Source organism: Micromys minutus (genome assembly GCF_963924665.1).
Source record: "Micromys minutus genome assembly, chromosome: 11".
Taxonomy (NCBI): Eukaryota; Metazoa; Chordata; class Mammalia; order Rodentia; family Muridae; genus Micromys; species Micromys minutus.
This window is the reverse complement of record NC_137980.1, coordinates 46,988,597-47,011,567: the sequence shown is the minus strand read 5'-3', so window position 1 is coordinate 47,011,567 and position 22,971 is coordinate 46,988,597. Positions and strand designations below refer to the sequence as shown.

Below are 22,971 nucleotides of genomic sequence, written 5' to 3'. Positions count from 1 at the left end.
CTTTCTGTTTCCCGGAGCTCAGCCTTTTCCTCAAAGCACTACTATTGCTGGGAATCTACACACCCTCCACCACTGCTCTGCTGATGGAGCTGTTACTTAATCCTTCCACAGACATTTAAAACAAATCAAGTCATAGTAGCTTCTTTACCGGGTGGGACAAAGACAGTGAAGTCCAAAGGCATCCCACCCAAAATAAGAACACTATTGAATATTTAGTTTATGTGAAACATACCAAGGAATACATTCATTAAAAATTTTTTAATCTTAGGTTTTGTTTTGAGATGTGATTCTGTACCCTAGACTAGCTAGCTTCAGATGTACAATACTCCTTTCTATGCTATAGTTATAGGCTAGTACTGCCTTGTCCTCCCCTCCTACTGTTTGTTTGCGTATTTATACTCCCTTCATTATATTTGTTCATGTTGCTGTTTTGCTGGCAACTTGTTCAGACCTGAGTGTGGATAGGGAAAAGCAGAAAATGTCTTACTCAAGTCTTTTTCAAACACAGAATCTTGAAAGGGCTGAGGAAGAGCTACAAAACCTATTGGCATTTTGAGTTATTATCTCCCAAGCTGATCTCTGCCTTTAGCACACCTTTCAGTTTTGTGATATATTCTCTGTTTCATACAGTCTGGAGGAGCAGCGCTATCCATTAATAGATAGGATATCTCAATTTTACAATGAGTAGGCTTCTGGTTAAGTTGGAATTATTATTAGTACTTACATAATTGTAAGCAGTGAGATTATATTAACTCATTTAGAATGCAGCTAAATGCTATTATGGCATAATTGTTATATAATATTGTAAAGTTGGCTTTTTGAGAAAAGATGGAAATTGGCTCTAGGATTACAATATTCTCTTTGAATATTTGGTACAATAAGTAATTTTCTTTCACTGCCAGTCATGATCTGTCTGAGAAACACACCTCTGGGGTTTATTAATCAGTTTAGTGGCTTTCCTTGTGATCACAGGGTTTTTTTAGAGCATTCTTTACATGCTACCCAGACCCACCCAGACCTCTTGCTTTGGATTGATTGGGCTTTCCTAAAAGAAGTGAGTTCCCAGTGTTTGAGGTACTCTCTTCCATATTTCTGTATGTCACTCTGCACACACCAGTGCTCCAAAAGTGCCTTTTCTGACTGGCAAGATGGCTTAGTGGGTAAGGTACTTGCTGTACCAGCCTGATGACTTAAAGTTGTTTCCTTAGAACCACATCAAAGTAGCACACTTGTCTGTAATTGTAGGATGTCCCTATGGTGAGATGGGAAGTGGAGACAAGAATTGGATGATTCTGTGCCAGCTAGCCTAGATATATGTAGCAGTGAGCAAAGAGACCTTATCTCAAAATAAGATGGAAGGCAAGGACTGACACCTTAAAGGGGCGCTACTATTGCATACATAAAACCATACACATACATACCCACAATGCAGTTTTTTATTTTTGGTATAGGATTGAGGCCCAAAACTTGGTATTATTAACAGATTTGCTTGTGATGCTTTTTCATCTGTGAACTACATGAATAGCAAGGTTGTAGAGGAAGGTCTTATTTAGGCTTTATATGTGGGAAATCTGGGCTTGCCTGCTATGAATATATATTTTTATTCATATTCCACCCACGTAACTTTGAAGAAGAAAGATGCCTATTTCTTTTCCCCACAATTCCTTTCTTCCACTCCCTGCCCCTATCCTTTCCTCCCCTTCTTGAACAGAGGCTGCTTAGCTTAGCAGTGGCAGGAGTCCTTCTGAGGATTTGATTTTTAAAAACCATTGAAGAGGTGTAAAGGACCCTGCTTGCTGAAAGGAAAAGGAAGAGTGGCCGGGCCTTCCCCAGGTCATCCCTGTCCTGAGCAGGCACCTGGGAACAATTAACTGGCATAGTCTCCAAAAAAAGACCCAGGTAAATATCTACTAAAGAGAAGGAGAAATTTTATAAGTAGATATATAACAGTATGTTACTCTGTTGTTGTTATAACTGTGTGTCAGCAGACCTTTGTAAACCTTGGAAAGGTAAGCCATCAGTAATGACCTCTTCAGTATTCAGTGCACATAGAATATGAATATTGTGCCTTACTGTTTGGAACAATTTTTTTCCTCTAGGTAAAGTTATGAAGCTGAGTCCCAAAGCAGAAGAAGTAGCTACATTCTTTGCAAAAATGCTTGACCATGAATATACTACTAAGGAAATATTCAGGAAAAATTTCTTTAAAGATTGGAGAAAGGTATTGTGGCCCATGTGTTCATATTTTAATAGTTCACAAAAGTGTTGACTGGGAGTTGTAGACCATAATGTCCTAATGGTTTGTTTTTAAAAATGCAAAATATAGTTTAATGTATATCTTTTGTTTTCTACTATTTTAATGGGGTTTTTGTCCAAAAAGAATATATCCTTTATCTCAACTTTCATGTGACTGCAGGAAGGCATTTATCAGATTAGGTTAAACAGAAAACCTCAATTCCAGTTGAGCAAAGGAAACATTGTTTTTGCAGGGACTGTGCTCTGATGCCTTTGCACAGGGTTAGTCTGACCACCTCTTCTGTCTGATTCCATTGTGACTTACCTATACTATGTTAGCCTGTATGCATATAAAAAATACCATTGCTCTCCATTTGGATAATTGTGAATAAAGGCTGAATTAAGATTCACCATCTAAAGCATTCTAAAATCAAATTTAATAAAAGCAGGCTTAGTTGTTCTCCACGGGAATAAGAAAGTATTTCTCTTCATTGCTAAAGTAATTAGTATATGTCTCTTGGATTGGTGTTTGTTCATGTGCTTGTGTGTTTGTGTTTTGTCCAAGATCCCCCCAAAAATGAGAGTAATTTTTATCTATGATAAATCATTAAAAATATTTTTATTTAAAAGAATGCATCTTAGAACAATCCCTACCCCCAAAATAAAAGGTCACTGAGCTTTGCTACCTTTCTAGATACCTTTGATTAAAGGAGAAAAAAAGATGTGATTTTGAAGAAATAGGAAGACTTATTACTATATTAATTTTTTTACACCTTTTCATTCAACTAGGAAATGACTAATGACGAAAAAAATACGATTACCAATCTAAGCAAATGCGACTTTACACAGATGAGCCAGTATTTCAAAGCGCAATCAGAAGCTCGGAAACAGATGAGCAAGGAAGAAAAATTGGTATGATAGAATCTACTAAACTAGAAAAATCTTGATAGTATTCTTTGTCTAATTTTTTGGTTCATGTGAAATAATATTGAATTCATTAATTTTATATTTTTCTGTGTTAAAGATTTACTTAGTAAAGTCTAACTACATGTATGAGTTGTGCTAGCTGGTACCTCTCTGTGTTGGTACATGCCTGTAATCTCAGCATCTAGGCTTGAGGCAAGAAAATTACTGCAAATTAAGTTTTATTCTGTGATGAAAGCAAGAACTGTGATGTGTCCACAAAACAAACAAAGATATTACATTAGACTTTCAAGTTCATTTTATCTGTAGCTTTTCAAATCACTGAAATTTGACCTATTATTTACTTTGTGGATATTTCTTATTTTAATTGTATGCACATGTGTGCACATGGGTGGAGACCAGAAGGTACCCGATGATCTGGAGCTCTTCCTTGTAGTTTTGAGCTACCCAGCATGGGTGCTGGGGACTGCTCTAATTATTTCGTCATTTGTAAAGCCCCAATGCCTTTAAACAGAAAGATCATGTTGGACCTCTGCTGTAATACTAGTCCAAGTAACTAAAAGCTTTTATAAACGTTGCCTTGTCTAAGCCCCTGATAAGGGCACCTGTAGCCAGTAAGTTGAGCAGGACTTGGTTATTGAATCACTACATAGAATTCATATATCTATGGGTTGTGATGTTGTACCCAGCATTTATGTCTCCTTCTTTATAAGGATCATATTTAAAAATACCTAGGTAGGACTGGGGCTGTAGTAGCTCAGTTGGTATAGGGCTTTCCTAATGTGCACGGAGCCATGTTTTTGCTCCACAGCACTGAATAAAACCATGTGTGGTTGTGATACGTGCCTAGAATATCAAACCTTGGGAAATGGAGACAAGAGGATCAGAAATTCGTTGTCATTCTCAGTTGCATAGGGAGTTTAAAGACATCCAGGGACACATGAGACCAGATCCTTCAAAACTAAACTAAGCTAAACTAAAAATAGCTGACACTTATAAATCTATACCCTTTACAATAGAAGATTAAGGGCTGAAGCTTTAGTTCAGCCACAGTTTAGTCTGCAGTATTACCAAGGACAAAAGTTGAGAATCTGTTAATTGGGTAAAGTCAATATTATTGACAGATTTTTTTGGGGGGGGCAAATTATATATATACACTAGACATTTTCCTATATTTGAGTTCATTTCTGAGTGATTTTTTAGACTTTACCTTGACCTTTCTTTTGCAAGAGATAAAAATATGTAATTTTTGGGGGCTGAAGAGGTTGCTCAGCAGTTAAGAGCACTGACTGTTCTTCCAGAGGTCCTGAGTTCAATTCCCAGAAATCACATGGTGGCTGACAACCATCTGTAATGGGATCTGGTGTGTCTGAAGATAGCTACAATGTACTTATATAATGAATGAATGAATGAATGAATGAATGAATGAATGAACCTTAAAAAAATACATGTAATTTTTAGCATGTAGGAGTTTGAATTTATTTTGCATACTTCCTTGGTCTATTTTAGAAAATCAAAGAAGAAAATGAGAAATTATTGAAAGAATATGGCTTTTGTGTAATGGATAATCATAGAGAGCGGATTGCCAACTTCAAGATAGAGCCTCCAGGGCTTTTCCGAGGCCGAGGCAACCACCCCAAGATGGGTATGCTGAAGAGAAGGATCATGCCTGAGGACATCATAATCAACTGTAGCAAGTGAGCACAACAGTTCATCTAGAAGGGAGAAGTGGGTGCAGGGCTATTTCCTCAAGGCTGGTGGTTGGGACTATTCATAGTGTTAAGAGGAGATCTTTGAGAGCAGTGTATTGCTTGCATGGGTAGTCTCTTAAGTTTTTGTTTAGAATTGAGGGCAGGATGAGAAGGGACATGGTTTGTCACTTTTCATTTCACTTCCCTTCTGCATGATTATTTTCACAGAGATTCTAAGGTTCCATCTCCTCCTCCTGGACATAAATGGAAGGAGGTCCGACATGATAACAAGGTTACTTGGCTGGTCTCCTGGACAGAGAATATTCAAGGTTCCATCAAATACATCATGCTAAATCCCAGTTCACGAATCAAGGTAAGCATAAATATAGGCTACACCCATTGGTGGGCCTAACAATTGCCTTCTCTTTTGGTTGTATTGCAATGTGCTTTCTAGACTCATTTTAATAAATTCAAAACCTACCCTCCTTAAAAGGGCAAGTGCTTTCATGATTAGTGTTACCAATTAAACTCTTATTTAAAGATGCTTTATGTTTGTGTCCTATTGTAATCTTATCTGTGGAAATTTTCTGAAATCCCATTTTGTCCCGAGTGAGTGCATGTGGTAACAGTGATTGCCCAGGTGCAACCCTTCACAGTCAGTGCTACTGTCTGCTGGTCAGGATGTGATGACATGTTAGTAGGCTTATGTGAGAAGTGTAGAAACTATTTTTCTCTGAATGTAGAAACACGCTATAAAATCTAGAGCTTTATATACTTTGTTTTCTGATGTCTCATCTGAGTAGGTTCCTTCAGATTGTGACTGAAATATTACTATCCCACCATGTGTATCATACATACGCAGGAGTTGTTTTCAATTGTTAGACTTCCTTCCTGAGAGGGCCTGTCTTGGGATTTTGTTAGCCAGGTAGCTCTATATGTACTCTGTGTTCTCAAGAGTTTTACAAGCTTCTTTCTTCCATCTGACTTTATGGATATGTGAACTATAGCCAAAAGAGACATTGGGTTCACAAAAACAGCCAAGGTATAGGCTCTGTGTAGTCTAGAACTGTTTTCCATATTAGAGTCTGAAGCTAAAGACTTTTGAAACCCTTGTTTATAAGGATTTAGCTTCTGTAAGATCCAATAGTCACAGATGAAAAAGCTGTGTAAATTTTGCATGCTTTCTAGCTTATACCCTGTTGTCTGACATGTATCTCTACCTTCTTATGAAAAATGCCATTTGGATACTTCAGATAAACTGAATAATAGTTCTTCTGTTTCAGAGTAAGTATAAATCAGAAGGGAGAATTGAGACTACTAATCCTTTCTTTCTGAGTAGTTTACAGAACTACAGAAATGGATAAAGAAACCATGGTTTTATTCCTTTATGGAATTGTAGGTTGGTAGGCAGATTGTGTAGGGATCCAGTTGTGTTAGAAGAAAGGTAATTGTTCTTACTAATAGAGTAGTTATTTTTTAACATCAGAATGGACTGTTTAAAGGAAATTAGATTAGAATTAGCTCTTTAAAGAGGTCTTCTAAACAGACTTGGGTGCTTATGGACAAAAGAGGAGGGTAAGTTGAGGTATACAGGGATATAAAAAGACCAGTGTCAAATAGGTTGGGGGAGAAGGCTCAACAGATAAAAATACTTTTTGTAAAAGCAAGATGTGACCTGAGTTCACATCTCCAGCACCCACATAAAGCTAGACAAAGCCATGCATAACTGTGACTTCAGTATTGGGAACATATACAGTCACGATTCTATGAGCCCTTGGCCAGCCAGCCTAGCTGAGAGTGTGATCTTCAGGTTCTTAATCAGGTAGAGGAGCTAAAGAGATGACTCCGTGGCTAAGAGTTCTGGCTGTTTTCTCAGATGGCCTGTGTTTGATATTTCTAGTGCCCACACAACAGCTCACAAACAGTTCAGTTCTAGGGGGATCTGACGCCCTCTTCTGGCCTCTGTGGGTTCTGCATGTATATCATAACAGGCAGGCAGAAAACCCATAAACATAAAATAAAAATCTTTAAAAAATAAAGGTAGAAAATCTCTTTGTGCTTACAGAGATGTGTGCCTACACACATACACATATGACACACACACACTGCAGTATGCATATACCACATACACCACAACTACCAAATAGTCTGTGGGAAAGTTTTAAAAAGTCCTAGATCCGATAGCTGGCAACTCTATCAATCTTCTTAGAATGTAATTTAGATCTCCAATCTCATGCTCTCTCATGACATCCTGTTGTTAAATTGTGGCCAGTCTTAAATATCATGCCAAAGAAGACAGTGTTCTGTTCCGGGAAGAGAATCATTTAAGGACTTTGAATGGAAGAGTGTGTTTTAAACATAGGTTACCAAAGATTAGCAAGCATGACAATAAGTAATGTGACACAAATAAATACAAACTGTGGTAAATGTTGCTGCACAGAAGTATAAGTCCCATTCAAGAGTATACATACCTCAGGGTTCAATCTTGACTCTGTTTCAGGTAAGGCTTTTTTTTTTTTTTTTTTTTTTTTTCCTACAAAGATTAAAGGCTACATATTTTTTTGAGATGAATAGGAATTTCATTTGCCACTGGAAAGAAAAACAATGGGAGTTAGCATTCCAAAGAGAGAATGAGACCTTTTGAGATTTCTGCCATGAGAAAGAGCTCACATGCTTGTGGAACAGAGTGCTTTGAGAAGTAAGAAACATGAAAAACGCCCTGCAGAAGCAGACAGGCCAGGACTTCATCTCCAATTTATTTAAAAAAAAAAAAAAGTCTAAAATGAAGCTACTGATCTAGATGTAAAGAAGAAAATAAGATTGGACTTGTGACATAATTGATAGTTTGACTACTTCTTGGTGCAGCCTGTATTGGACACAGACAGTTGTTCTAAAGGCAAGAAACTGTAGTGACCAAGGCAGATGATAGCAGTGAGAGTGGAGGAAAGGGAGGAGATTTCAGGTATGTGGCCATGTGTCCTCCTATAGGCAAAAATGAGATAACTACATAGTAAGGATTTTTCTAGGTTTCTGCAAGATGGTGACAGTAGTAAGCTCGAGAATCAAGACAGAATGCTTGACTTGAGACAACTGCAATGAGATCCCAGGAATAGTCATTACAGGTCTGGAAAGGTGGGACTGCTGGCAACTGGAGTGAGGAGGCAGTGTCTGTGGCTTCTTGAGGTTGCTCTCAGTCTTGTCTTAGGCTCCTTCCATCTAGCAGAACAGCAGTGGCTTCACAGTAGAGTCTGGTAGCACCGTGAATACTGTACTGCTACCCAGAGAAGTATTACATTCTTTTTAAAAAACTATTTATTAATGTATGTGAGTACACTGTAGTTGTCTTCAGACACACCAGAAGAGGGCATCAGATCTCATTACAGATGGTTGTGAGCCACCATGTGGTTGCTGGAAATTGAACTCAGAACCTCTGGAAGAGCAGTCTCTCTAGCCTGAAGTATTCAATTCTTAAGTAAAGACTTTAGGACTTGGCGGGGGTGGGAGGGGTGAATTGTTGCTATTGTTTTAGGCTTATTTATTTTTGTTTATGAGTATTTTGCCTGCATAATGCATGTTGATTATATTGTGTGGCTTGTGTCCACAGAGTCCAATAAAAGTTACCAGATCCTTTGAACCAGAGGTAGCTAGGGACAGTAGTGAGCTGTTTATGGGTGCTGGGAACCAAACCTACTTCCTCTGTAAGGGTAGAAAGTATACTTAACCTCTGAACAATTTTTCCAGGTCTGAGTTTTATTTTAATGAAATAAATCAAATATGTAATTATGTATAATAAATTCTTGTCTTGTTTGGCATTATCAGATCTTAGCACTATGTTCAACATACTTAATCACTGAATTACAAAAACTACTCTGGTGGCACAACCTTTAACCTAGTACTTGGGAGGCAGAAGAATCTCTTTGAGTCTGAGGCTATCCTGGTCTTTATAGCAAGTTCCAGACTAGGGAGGCCTTTTTTTGTTTTTTGTTTTGTTTTTCCCCTTCCATGTTCCATTGAGTGCTACCATGCCAATGCACAGATGGATTTATGGGTGGCATTAACTGTACTTACTGAGTTATCATTAAACCAAAAACTTGATGTGGTAAGGGGGTATGGAAGACTTGAGGAGAAATGATATCATATTTTATTATGTAAACATGAAAATTTCAAAAGTAAAGAGAAAAGATGTGGTTTATTAATTTTAAAAAGCTAGGCATGGTAGCACTTGCTGGTAATTCCAGCACTGGGGAGGTAGAGACAGAGGGATCACTGGGCCTGACTTGTCCAACAGTCTGGCCTAAGTGGTTAGTTCTGGGCCAGAGAAAGACCCTATCTCAGGTACAAACTTCTGAGCAACCAGCCTGAGTTTGTCTTATTCACACACCCAAAGTATAGTAGCAAATGGCATCTTCTCCAGTACAGATCCTAAGAATAGTTAAAAGACAAACAACTCACTTCCTGCTCGGCAGCCCTGACTCCATCTGCCCATATTATTGAGTGGATAAGTATCTACAGTTTTTTAAAGTCTGGTTTGTCACTAACTAGTTTTCTCTCCATTGGGGAGAGGTTGCCAACTAAGGAAAGAGGAAAGGGCATCAAAGGTTCCTACAATATCTGCCTTTGTTTTACCTAACTGATTTTCTAATCCATGTTAGTAATGTGCTGATGTAATTTGAGGGAGCACATCTCTGCTAGTGTCAGGGAAGGACCTGCTGTGATGGTTTTGATTTTGCACCCTGGAAGACCTAGGTGAATATTTTCAGAAGCAATCCAAAAAGATTTTAAGTCTATTGTTATTTTATAGGCTCTTTTCAGCAGCACTGAAAGCAACTAGGACAAGCATACTTGGAGGCTTGCCTTGCCTTTTAGCCCTTCCCAGGATGTCTTCTGTTCTTGATCATCCCCATCCTAGTGTTCTAGAGAAAACATTAGTTTATTCTAGGAGGCCAATCATGTGACGGGAAATCTCTTTAGTGGTCTCTTCTATAAATTACTTAACTTTTTCAAACCTTGTTTGCCTGACCACTTCCTCACAATCGTAGCAATCATTCAGACAGACTAATACCTATGTATTTTGGAGTGGTGAAGAGAGTCCACTCCTGGCTAGATAGTGTATTTTGGTGAGTCTTTCAGGTGTCTTGTTGGCTGTGGATTATGTAAGAAATTGTGATAGAGGTGCATTATTGCTTTGTACCAGGAGGATAGCTTGCATTGTACTTTTTCTAATTCAGTCCTAAATGTCAACTTGTATTTAGAGAAATGAGAACTTTAAAAACTCCCCAGGAAATGGGACAACTATAAGTTATTGGATCTCTTGCTTTAAAGCCAAACAAGTTCATACAAATACTACACACACAATTGTGAGGAAATGTTGATGATTCCTTAGCACATCCAAAAAAGCATTGCTTTTTGAGCATTTGTTAAGATCTGGAAGTGAGCCTTTTTGTTCTACACACCCCCATGCCTTCATGTGATCCTATGGGTCAGGTCCTTTCATCTCAGGTGGAAACCAAGAATATACAAAAAGAATCACAAGCACCTCCTCTCCTTTGTTGTAGGATCAAAGAATTAAGAGTAGAAACTCTTGGGTTATTTCTTTTTCTTTAAGTCCTGTGTGTCCATGTAGGGACATGTGCATTTGAGTCCTGCAGTGTGGGAGGCTTCAGATTCCACTGGAGCTGAAGTCACAGGTCACTTCTGATATAGGCACCGAGCCCAAGCCTTCTGGAAGAGAGCAGCAGGGGCTCTCAATTGATAAGCCATCTCCAGCCCCAGATTCTTGGGTTCTTATGGTAGTCAGTTTTGCACCTTGTAAAATTCTGCTTGTGTGGAATTTTCCTGGTCTCTCACTTGACATTATTAATCCTTGCTTTTGAGTATGTTTCTACTCAGGGTAGTAACAGAAATCTTAGGTTGTTTAATGTCAGTCATTACTATTGTTGTTGTGTTACTATATAGTCTTTATAAATTTCATACAATGTTCAACTCCCCACTTCCCAACTACTACCAGGTTCCTTCCACACACATTATTCTCTTAACTTTGTATCTTCTCTTTTTAGTAACCCACTCAGTTGAATTAGTGGTGTCCATGTATGCATAGGTGGGGGCTGTCCAATGGGGCATGGGAAAGTTACCAGGTATCACACCTCAAAGGAAAGCACTACAAATACACAGCAGCAGCTACCAAATGTCAGGAGCTCCTCAGCTAGGAGTTGGGGCCTGTGTATCTCTCCCCACTTCATGATGGAGTGTTGACTGGCTTGATACTGTGCAGACAACCACAGCAATTCCTGAGTGTGATGGCCCTACCATGTTTGGACAACACCTTTGCCCCAGTCTTTCCTGCTTGTGCCTCTTTAAGTCTTTTTTCATCACCTTTTCCAATGTTTCCTAAACCTTGAGGTCAGAGTGTCTGATGTAGAGGTCCCATTTTTGCCTGAATACTTCACAGACATTCTGTTCTCTGTACTTTGACCAGTTGCAGCCTTGGTATTAACCAAATCCATCGCACAACTCTGCTGATGATGGCCAAGTCTGTGGGTGTAGAGATCTGTGTTTAGAAGACAGCCTGATGCACAGTAGTGCTTTCACTCATCAGACCTATGAGCTCCCCAGCTGCAGGTTCTTCGTTAGGTTTATAATGTCAAGCATGTGTAACATTTTCATGACACTTCATGGTCTTTAGGATCAGATCTCAAACTTTATGCCAAAAGCTCTGTTTTGTTTTGTTTTTTTGAAAAAGAAACCAGGTGATGGTGGTGCACACCATCATTAAATCCCAACATTTAGAGGAAGAGGCTGGCAGATCTCTTGAGTTCAAGGCAGCATAATCCATGCAGCTAGCTCTAGGACAGTCAGGGCTACACAGAGAACCCCTGTCTGGGAAAACTTAAAAAAAAAAAAAAAAAAAAAAGAAGAAGAAGAAGAAGAAGAAGGAAGGTGTTTCCAGAAACTTTTTTCTTTCCCTTAAAGACTGAGACTGTTTTTAAATGCAGAAGTGAGGGAATGGTGAATGATTATACCTATTCATGGAAGTTTTTGTGTTCATTGGTAATTACATGTAGTATCTTGGGTTCTGTTTCTTTGATAGGTTCACAAAACTATATGGCTGTCTTGAATTGAATGGAATTCAGTGCTAGCAGAAAACTAGTATTGGAGCTTACATTTCACAGCAAGGCTGTGGTGCTCATGAAGCAATGTGGATACTTACATCCTTTATGTTGACAGAAGTCCGTTTATGGGCACGCTTAGTGGGATTCTCACAAGAGTGTGAACCTTTTTTTAGATTGGAAAGCTTTCTTAGCAATTAGATAGGAGTCAGTTATGTGAAAGTAGAACACCATATTCTTGTTAGGCTCAGTGACCTAGACTTTCTCTTCAGTTCTGTGCTTTCCCATCATTGGTTAAGCTCAGGTTCCTTTTGTTGAGTTCAGAGCTCTGAATATTCAGTGTGCTGCTACACTCTGCAGGGTGAGAAAGACTGGCAGAAGTATGAGACTGCTCGGCGTTTGAAGAAGTGCGTGGACAAGATCCGAAATCAGTATCGGGAAGACTGGAAGTCCAAGGAGATGAAAGTTCGGCAGAGAGCTGTAGCACTGTACTTCATTGATAAGGTGAGGACAGGCTCCTTTACCCACATTGGACAGTTCCGTTTACAGATATAGGGAGTGTCTGCTCTAAGAACAGGGATCAGAACCGCATTATCTGCTGTGCAACTTATAATCAAATTTAGCCCAGTAAGGAAAGGTAGATGTGGATGCAGAGAAAGAGACATGTACAGTATGTTTGCTGTTGAACAGTTTCTGTAATAGGAGGATCTGCATAAACTGAACATTATTGGCTTGTTTGTTGTTGTTTTTTTAATAACTGTTATGCTTTCAAGCTTTTTACCATAATCTATACTGCAAAAGTACTTATTTTATGTCAAAATCAACATAATATTTTTATTTGTATGAAATTAAATCAGAAATTGCACAAACCACTAGTTAACTAATAGCATTTAATTCTGGTAGTTATTTCCCATTTCATTAATTGCAGTCTAAAAGATAGTGCTGTAGAGTTCAGTTTTTTAGTGCTCAGATTTTTTTTTTTCATTTTACACTTACATTTTAGCCCAAATTCTGAATTCATACAAAATTGATAATTGTTTTTAATCTGACTGTTCTCATGAAAACATGTTCTCGTTTGTTGTCTTGTAATTTATTTTTCTTCTATCTGCATTCTAAAGATGGAATAGAGAAACTTGGGTCTCTGGGTATTCCTGTGACTTTCACATGAGCTATAACTTTGTAGAATCTGAGTCTCTAGATTATGCAGCCTGATGCTCCATCTGCAGAATTGAGGGCTTCTGGTTTGGGGTTATCATAGGTGGTCCATGTGTTTCACTGATGCTGATCTTTTTCTTAACAACCCCACTCTCTTTCTTGCACAGCTTGCTCTGAGAGCAGGCAATGAGAAGGAAGAAGGAGAGACAGCAGACACTGTGGGTTGCTGTTCACTTAGAGTGGAACACATCAATCTACACCCAGAATTGGATGGTCAGGAGTATGTGGTGGAATTTGACTTTCCTGGGAAGGACTCAATCAGATACTATAACAAAGTACCAGTTGAGAAACGAGTAAGTTTACGTGACCTGCGCTTCTGGCTTGCTCTTTTTACTTATTTGTTCATTCAGCAAGTATTTATTGAGGGCTTTTGTATGCTCTGCATTTTGATGGGCTCTACTAAAAATTATCTCAAAGAAGAGAGATACTGCTTGGTGTATTGTGTGCCTCATTTTAGTCCTGTCCTGCAACCTCTACTACATTTCTGGAAATGTGTGGCTATTTCTGGAAGCAGTTTAAAACAGAGTCTGAAGAGAGTTAGTTCTTATAGCAAACTCAGTGTAAGATTGAACCCAGCCACTTTAGTGATCCTCTGGTCATGTTGTACACTTGTCATCTTGTGTCTTTTCTTAGCCCCAGGCCAATTCCCAACTGAATAAAATTGTAGCCTTTCAGTTCTCAGATCTCTGAAGACCCACGATATAGGCATATGGGTACTTAATGCTTTAGCCCACTGGATAACAGTAGGTACCAGTTAAATCATGCAACTAGGGTAGGCATAGTTAGGCTATAAGGGAACATATTTATTCTTAGGAAGTAGGTGCCAGGATGTTGGTGCTAAAGGGCTACAATATATACCACAAATGGCTCAGAACTGATAGTTAGAATTTGGATATCATTCGTGTGTGTGTGTGTGTGTGTGTGTGTGTGTGTGTGTGTGTGTGTGTGTGTGTGTGTGTGTTGTCTTTATGTCTTTTCTCTTTTTAAAAAGTTTTGTGAGTTTGAAATTCTAAAAAAAAATTAAATCATAATTGGACTTCTTTCAGGTTTTTAAAAACTTACAACTGTTTATGGAGAACAAGCAGCCTGAGGATGATCTTTTCGATCGACTTAATGTGAGTAAGCAGAGGACACTAGGCTAGAGGCCAAGCAGTCTGAAGCTCCTGGGGTCAAGAGTTGTCAGTGGATATTTGGACTGTCCATTCAGTCTAGATTGTCCAGTGACAATCTACATATCCTTCCTCCTTTGGGACACTCATTATATCTGTTGTGTTGATCCCCCATCCGTTCCCTCTCCCCATGGAATAGTGCAGTGGATTATTACCAGAGCCTTAAGGCAGAGGGAGCTGAGCTTTATTTACATGGATATTTGCCTCTCTCTTTCTTTCATCCTTTCTTGAGATGCCCAGCTGCCTGTGCTAGAAACCCAAGACTTTCACTTGCTTTCTTTAGTGGGAGAAATATTTATAAGAAAGAACAAGTTTGTTGTTTTAAGCTTAAGAATAAAGTACTTTATAGAAAGATACTGTACAATCCTGAATTCTGGAATTATTTTCCCTCTTTGCTAACTTCCTTGAAGGATAGGCCAGTAACTCACAGGATGGTGGCAGCACTGGCACAGAGACTCCTAGTTCTTGCTGCAAGGGAAAGGGTGATTCGGTGTTTACCTCAGTCCCAATATCCTCTTTGTTGTCTTGTTGTCTGCAGACTGGTATTCTAAATAAGCATCTTCAAGATCTCATGGAGGGCTTGACTGCCAAGGTGTTCCGTACCTACAATGCCTCTATCACTCTGCAGCAGCAGCTTAAAGAGCTCACAGCCCGTAAGTAGTTTCCCTGGAATGCTGCCAGTGTTCTCTTCATTCTTTCCCTGAAACCTCTTGAGAGGCTTTGCTGTCTAAACAAAACCAAGGCTTTTCTTTCTTCCCACTCCCGCCGAAAATTCTAGATTACTCTCAGGATACTGACAACAGTTTTGCATCTGCTTTAAAAAATTTTGTGTGTTATCTGTGTTACTTACAAGCTCATAGGGTATCAGATCCTTACAGATGATTATGAGCTACTGTGTGGTTGCTGGGAATTGAACTCACAACCATCTGGAAAGCGGTCAGTGCTGTTAAGAGCTGAACCACCTCTCCAGCCCTGAGGTTTTTAAGAAACAAAAACCCAAAACGCAGATTTTCATGTAATATGATAGACAAGCTGGGTACAGTAGATGTGGAGACCACCTGGACTACATAATGAGACCTGCACACAAAATCCAGTAAGGTTAAAGAAAGAGGCACAGAATTCTTGTGACAGAAACTTATTCAGGCTTATGTAGAAATTTACTGTCTTTGACTCAAATTTTGACCTTGTGCCTTATAAGCTGAAGGTTGGTATAAACATTACAGAGATGAAGTCCCTAGAAGACACTGATGCGTATATTCTTGCTGTGTATATATACAATTGACCCTGTTGCTATTTTACTTTTTGCAGCTGATGAGAATGTACCAGCAAAGATTCTATCTTATAACCGTGCCAATCGAGCTGTTGCAATTCTTTGTAACCACCAGAGGGCGCCACCAAAGACCTTTGAGAAGTCAATGATGAATTTGCAGTCTAAGGTATGGTGGTGGGTCCATTGGTGGGGTAGCAAAGGGAATCGTGTGGTTTCTTTTGAAAATGAGAGGCTTCTGGAATCTGACTTAGTGTGGCCTGGGATAACAGCAGGCTCATCTGGGTCTGTTTTGAAGGAAAGATCTTTCTACAAATAACAGATGAAAATGATTTGATAGTATCATAGTGTTTGTTTTTCTCTAAAATATTTGTGCTGGAGACACAAGTTCTACATGAACCACTTTCTGTTTTGGAGTGCTAACTTTGATGTACCACTGAATTGCTAACTGTTGCCCCAGTTATACTTAAGGAAAATGGAAATAGGAGTGTAGCTTTGTGGTAGAATGCTTGCCTTGTGTACAGCAGGCTCTGGGTTCCATCTCTAGGACCACAAAATAAATTCTCAGTGCTCTGGCTAAGAAACATGACAGGAAGACACAACAACAGTGGTGGAACCTACCTTTGCTTATCTACCATACATGAAACCCTGGGTTTGATCCCCAAAGAAAAGCAGGGGAAAGGAGAGGAATCCTGTTAGATTGCTTGAAGTTTAAAAGATGGTGAAGCAATGGCATTTAATTCCCTCCTGATCCTAGAACAACTATATCTGTTGTTGAGTGTCAGATCTGATTGTGTCGGGTTGTGCCCTATTGGGAGACACTGATATGAAAACAAGTTGATGTTCCACTGCTGTGCAACTCTTTTTCCTCTCTCAATGCTTAACTATTCATCTGAACCCTCTAATCCACAGTGAGCATATTTCATGTTAAAAAGATGCACAGGGTTACAATGGAAAGCATTTCTATTTAAATACAGCCGTGGCATAGAAATAAGTTTCCTTATTAGGATTTTCGAGGTGGTCCTAATAACTATAAAGTTTGACAGTAGAGTTATACAACACTACTGCATAACAGGAAAGTATTCAACATCTGTTGGTAATAGTCACAGGACAAGTTATATTTCTTTGGGTTCTTGCCCACAGTTAATTAAAAGAGGAAATAATAAATGCCAACTAGAGAGTAGCCAAAGTACAGACACATTTTTTTTTCTGTCCAAATATATGGAATTCTATACTTAGACAACTTACTTTTAGAAACTGCTTTACAGTGAAACTTAACACATATTTTCAGGCTCAGAATATTCTCCTCCTATTGAGGTTTTTGCAAGATTAGAACAGAGGCATAATGTATATTAATCTAAAGCTACAACTTAGAGGCTTTGCTGCAGCTGCCCTGAAGGGATCTCCAGATCCACAGTGAGTGAATAGTGATCACAGACCTAATCTGCATAGGGTCAGCAAGCTAAGAACCCCACAGAATTCCCATTTTAGCATGTGCCTTTGCTTTGCCTGTTAGATGGAGATCCTCTGATACTGCTTACTTTCCTCAGGTGCTGTCACTCTAAACCCAGAATAAAATAAAGTATGAGAATCAGATGCTGTTTACCCAGTTCAGGAGACCCTTCCTGGAGAATGTTGCTCTTATTCTGGAACCACTGTTTGAGCAGCTCAGGCTGCCTGCCAAAGAAACCCTCCAAGTGTAGGAACCTTCTCCTGTGTGCCCACAAAGTAAACACACGCCCAGTTGCTTAGTCAGTCAATGGAGTCTTTGAGAGAATTTAACATAGCTTGCCAGTTTAGCATTCACAGAAATGGTTAAGACTGTGGTTTGCTGCACTTCTAGCCTAAGAAGCATCTGCCTAGTGGTGGTGCCAATGCTTTTGTGTGCAAAGTCAGTTCCAGTAACTTTTTGAACAACATAGATACTGGAAGGAAGCCACTAACAGTGAACATTTAATGATTCTCTCACAATGGTGAATTGTTTCTAATCTTGAGCTGCATTTTATGTGGGTTTGTTTTTTGTTTTTTTCCTGGCAGGGTAGAGGTTGGCAATGGGTGTGGTGTTTGTCTAACATTTTAGGCTCAGTCAACAACAACCCAATGTGTGTAAGGCAACATGTATTTACTCTGGGATATTCTCTTGGCCTCATAGGTCATCAGTGTGATCATAAGGATGGGATTCTTTAGAACCCAGCAGCACAAATTCACCAGCATCAGCTCCAGTATCATATTGTTGTTTATAAGCAACATCCAAAGCGAAGTTAGGTTTTCAACAAACAGGGAAGGAAGATGAAAGTGTTCTGTCTTTTCCTAGTAGATATGGATTCCATAAGATTTCCTTTGTGGAGGGAAAAACTTTAATTGATGCTTTTTACATCTCTCTTATTGAATGATTAATTTTCTTCTCTACTTTTGTAAAATAAATAGTAAGGGAACTTGAGGCACTTCCTAATTGATGCCTACTTGCCAGTTTTTAATTTCCTGGGATATCCTCTTTAGTGTATCCTTTTTCCCAAAGCTGACAATTCTTTCCCAAATTTGATCTGGGAAATGATCAGAAATGATCTGGGCTTGCTTAGCAGATATGTGTATCTTTTATGATAGTCTCAGAAGGAATGCTAAAGGCCCAGAGTGATGACCCACACCTATAAGCATTCAAGAGTCGAGGGCAGCTTGGTCTACAGAGTGAGTTCTAGTCTAGCCAAATAGTTAGACCCTGTCTCTTTCAGACTGACTGATTGACAAAAGAATACTAAAGCCTGGCATAGAATCCATTTGAAAATAGGTGTCATCTGGGTCTTCCTTTCTGTTTCCTAAAGCTAGAGTGTTTTCCTGAAAGGTCACAACCAGATTTCCAGGTTACTGTTCTAGAAGCTTTCATTGTTAAAGCTCACTGAAGAGCATAAGTGAGCAGCAGGCAGCAGCTGGGTGTTCTGCAGTCACTGCCCATCATTGTTTTCACAAAGCCTTCTGTACTAGAGAACACAGACAGCTCTCTTACTTTCTAAGATGGAGCCCTTTTCCCTTTCCAGCTCATTTTATTCCTAACTGTACTGCTGTTTTTCTGTCTAGATTGATGCCAAGAAGGATCAGCTAGCAGATGCTCGAAGGGACCTGAAAAGTGCTAAGGCTGATGCCAAAGTCATGAAGGATGCAAAGACCAAGAAGTATGTATCTGATACTGTACCAAGGGCTGAATAAGAGAGAGCAGTTGACATCATCACTCAGAGGCCTGGGAGTCCCAGCTCGCTCTGTCTCCTTATGTAGCCTTGACTTCCCGGGATAAACCATCATAATCAGCTTTTTTTTCAAAGGTTTCTTGGGGAAATTTTTCATGTTTTTCTCCTTTAAGCAGTAATGTGAGGATACTTGTCTAGAGGTCAGTGTTAATGTATGATTCTGCCATTCTTCTAGGGTTGTAGAGTCAAAAAAGAAGGCTGTACAGAGACTAGAAGAGCAGCTGATGAAGCTGGAGGTTCAAGCCACAGATCGAGAGGAGAACAAACAAATTGCCTTGGGAACTTCCAAACTCAATTATCTGGACCCTAGGATCACAGTAGCTTGGTGAGCATTTGGTTGTGTAGAGCTCCTGCTGTTGGTAAAGGAAAGGCAGCAAGTCTCTGGGAATAGCCAGAGACTTGCCAGCTCCCTCATTGCCATGTCTAAGTTCACATTTCTTCCAGGAGATCCTGCAGCTCTCCTTGCTGAGCCCTGTCTACAGGTACAGTGGAATATCCTAGATGCCCATAAGCACATTAGTGTAGGAGCCCATGCCTGCAGAAGCCAGAGGAGTACATCTGGTGTCCTTCTAATCACTCTTCTAAACACAAAGTAAACTGGGCTTGGTAATGTATGCCTATAACCCAGTACTTAGGAGGCAAAAGCAGGATGATCAATGTAAGGTTTAAATAAAAAGATATCTCAAAAAATAAATAAAACAAGAACAAGTTCCAAAAAACACAAAGATTAGAAGAAAGGCACAGCAAAGAATTAAGAACACAGATCCATGTAACCTACACAGAGGTAGAGAGACCATTCTACAAAGGCACGTAGATTTTCTATTGTGTGTAGATACAAAGCTCCCTCCCTTTATCTCTCATAAATACATAGTGCTGCCCCATTTTTGCTTTTCCCTCTCCATGTAGCCAGTCCCATTGTACATCATCAGGCTGGATGGAAGGAAGGGAAGCTTACATACTTAAGGACAGTTTTAGAGAACTGGTTCAGTTTATTGGGGAGAAAAAGTTATTTAAACTTTTGGTGGGTGAGTAGGGACTATCAAGGAGAGTGTACATCGTTGGCCAGGGCCAGGGTGATAGGAATACCTCATTTGCATGAGAAAGAAATCCAGGTGCTGCTGTACATGACCTTTTAAGGGGAAAAAATGTTTTACCTGGCTACCAGCTATATAACCACCTCTGGTGAGGCAAAGATCTGAGTATCCAGGCCAGGGGAAGGGGAGGGGAGTGATCTAATCTTGTCAATCCTAGGATGAGATTCCCAGAGTTTGGACACACCCTGATCTTGCTCCAGGATTGCTTCCCTTGGCTCCACAGCTCCCTGGCCCCATACAATAACATCCAAACAAGTGGATGGTTTCTGAAGATATTTAATTAGCTTGAGTTGTTGAATTCTAGACCAGAGACCTAGCTTTGTGCTTCTGTTGCTAGGGGTTAACTTTCTTTTTTTCATTAATGTGTGTGTGTGTGTGTGTGTGTGTGTGTGTGTGTGTGTGTGTACTTACACCACAGTGTATATGAAGAGGTCTGCTGACTTTGGCAATAGTTGGTTAGATTCTCCTTCCATCATGTGGGTCCTGAGGATCATACTTTGGTCTTCAGGCTTGGTAGCAAAGCTTGCTGTCCTGGGTAGGGTTTTTATTGCTGAGATAAAATACCATGACCAAAATCAACTTTGGGAAGACAGTGTTGGCTTCAGCTTACAACTCTGGTCATCCTTCATCACCGAGGGAAGTCAGGGTAAAAATTTAAGACAGGTATATGGAAGCAGGAAATGAAACTGCCCACCACAAATGAGTACTGCCTACTAACTTGCTGGGTGGAACTTCTCATCAGGTAGTCAGCAAAATGCTCTATAGACCTTCCTACAGGCAATCCGATATAGGGTTTTCTAGGTTGAGATTATCTTTCCCTGATAACTGTAGTTGTGTCAAGTTGAACAACAGCAGGTCACCCACAGAGGCATCTCACACTGGATTAACTGTTGAGAAGCAGTGTGATGGTAGTCAAAAGTGTGGGCTTCAGACCAAACTGCATAGTATAAGATCCCAGCTGCACTTTCTAATGCCACGAGGACACTGCTTTTTGCCATCTCTGCATGGTTGTCATTTAAAGTCTACTTTTTTGTTTGCATATCAAAGTAGTAACACCTACTTTAGAGATCTCTATTTTAAAAATGAGGTGATAAAGTCCTTTGAATATTTTGGTGCATCAGAAAACTCTGGACCCCTGCCGTTGGTTATCAGTGAGATAGACTACATCGCTTTTATTATCTCTGTGTTTATTTATGTGTTTGTTTTTTTTTGCAGGTGCAAAAAATGGGGTGTCCCAATTGAGAAGATTTACAACAAAACCCAGAGGGAGAAGTTTGCTTGGGCCATTGATATGACTGATGAGGACTACGAGTTTTGACCAGTCTGAACCGGGGTTCTGTGAAAAAGGAACAGTGTGGTTTGGGGAAGATGGATAAACTGAGCCTCACTTGCCCTCACACCTGAGGGAGAGGCCACAAGTCTTAACAAACCAACATCTTTGCAAAAAGATAGACCTGGAGATATTATAAGGGAGAGCTGAGCCAGTTGTCCTATGGACAACTTATTTAAAAATATTTCAGATATCAAAATTCTAGCTGTATGATTTGTTTTGAATTTTGTTTTTATTTTCAAGAGAGCAAGTGGATGGGAATTTGTCAGCATCCTGCCAGGCAAATTCAGTTTTGCTGCAATGTTTGGATTCTCTCAGCTACTGTATGCGAAGTCTGATTATATTGGTGCGTTTTTACAGTTAGGGTTTTGCAATAACTTCTATATTTTAATAGAAACAAATTCCTAAACTCCCTCCTCTCCCCATTTCAGGAATTTAAAATTAAGTAGAACAAAACAAAAACCCAGCGCACCTATTACAGCTGTCATTCTGTTGTCATGGGAATCAGTTTTCATTAAACTTGAAGCAGTTGTGACATCGGCAGTGTTTTGGTTCAGACACCTATTCACAGAAAAGCATGATGGGAAAATATTTCCTGACTTGAGTGTTCCTTTTTAAATGTGAATTTTTATTTCGTTTTAATTATTTTAAAATATTTAAGCCTTCTTCTTGATCTTAAAGATCGTGTAGCTTGGGGTTGGGGAGGGATGAAGGGCGAGTGAGTCTAAGGATAATGAAATAATCAGTGACTGAAACCATTTTCCCATCATCCTTTGTTCTGACCATTCTTTGTACCCTTTAAGAGATCCATCTTTTTCTTTGGAAACCCCAGTCTTTCATTTGAAAGATTTTATTGTATAAAAACTTCCACAGGTCAATAAATTTAGAGGAAAATGAGCATTTGGTCCAAGAAATACAAAATACAAAAACAAAACAAAAAGGAAAAATAATCAAGATTTTAGGGCTTTTATTTTTTCTTTTGTAATTGTGTAAAAAATGGAAAAAAAACCATAAAAAGGAAAATTTTAATGTGAAGACTTTTTTTGCTATAATCATTAGTTTTAGAGGCATTGTTAGTTTAGTGTGTGTGCAGAGTCCATTCCCACATCTTTCCTCAAGTATCTTCTATTTTTATCATGAATTCCCTTTTAATCAACTGTAGGTTATTTAAAATAAACTCCTACAACTTAACGGAAACTTAGCGTCTGCCTTTTTGTGAATGAGGCCCCAGGCCAGACAGAGTAAAGGCTCGGGGCTGAGAGTTAGTGCAGTGCATGGTCTGTTAATTCAGGTCAGCAAGGGTTTGTCCCTCCCAATGGGAAAATGGTATGGGGCTTGACCTGGAAGTACATCTGTCCTGATGAGGAATTAAGAGTACCACAGTCTCCATCCCTAAAGACAGGCCCAGAAAGCAAGAGAAGTGCCTGAGCCCAGTGTGGGCAGAGGCGATTGAGCAAGACAGCCTTGTTTATTTGGGAAACAATTGTAGAGAGCTTTCCACATATACTGAACAAAGGCAGGATAGCTTTCATATATGGTGAAGCCTTCAGTCTGTACTGAGTACCAGATCTCAGAAGCCTCTCAAATGGAATGAAGACTGTATTGATCGAAGGAGTTAACTGTAACTAACCCAAAGATCTGGATACCCCAAAGTAGCTATAATCCCTACCAAATGTTCCTAAGTCTGAAATTCAAAATGAA

At 39.4% G+C, this 22,971-nt stretch overlaps 1 protein-coding gene across 1 annotated transcript in view; it reads left to right on the top strand.

The window, feature by feature from the left end:
• The window catches only part of TOP1 (DNA topoisomerase I), a 76,390-nt gene extending 53,948 nt beyond the window's left edge, over positions 1-22,442 (top strand). The window contains exons 10-21 of the mRNA XM_080925645.1: positions 2,100-2,221; positions 3,025-3,147; positions 4,669-4,856; positions 5,079-5,223; positions 12,317-12,460; positions 13,279-13,464; positions 14,218-14,286; positions 14,879-14,993; positions 15,649-15,776; positions 18,680-18,774; positions 19,022-19,171; positions 21,156-22,442. Coding sequence (XP_080781771.1) covers positions 2,100-2,221; positions 3,025-3,147; positions 4,669-4,856; positions 5,079-5,223; positions 12,317-12,460; positions 13,279-13,464; positions 14,218-14,286; positions 14,879-14,993; positions 15,649-15,776; positions 18,680-18,774; positions 19,022-19,171; positions 21,156-21,258 — 1,568 coding nt within the window. The 3' untranslated portion in view covers positions 21,259-22,442. The remainder of the gene's footprint in view (positions 1-2,099; positions 2,222-3,024; positions 3,148-4,668; positions 4,857-5,078; positions 5,224-12,316; positions 12,461-13,278; positions 13,465-14,217; positions 14,287-14,878; positions 14,994-15,648; positions 15,777-18,679; positions 18,775-19,021; positions 19,172-21,155) is intronic.
• Positions 22,443-22,971: the final 529 nt, after the last annotated feature.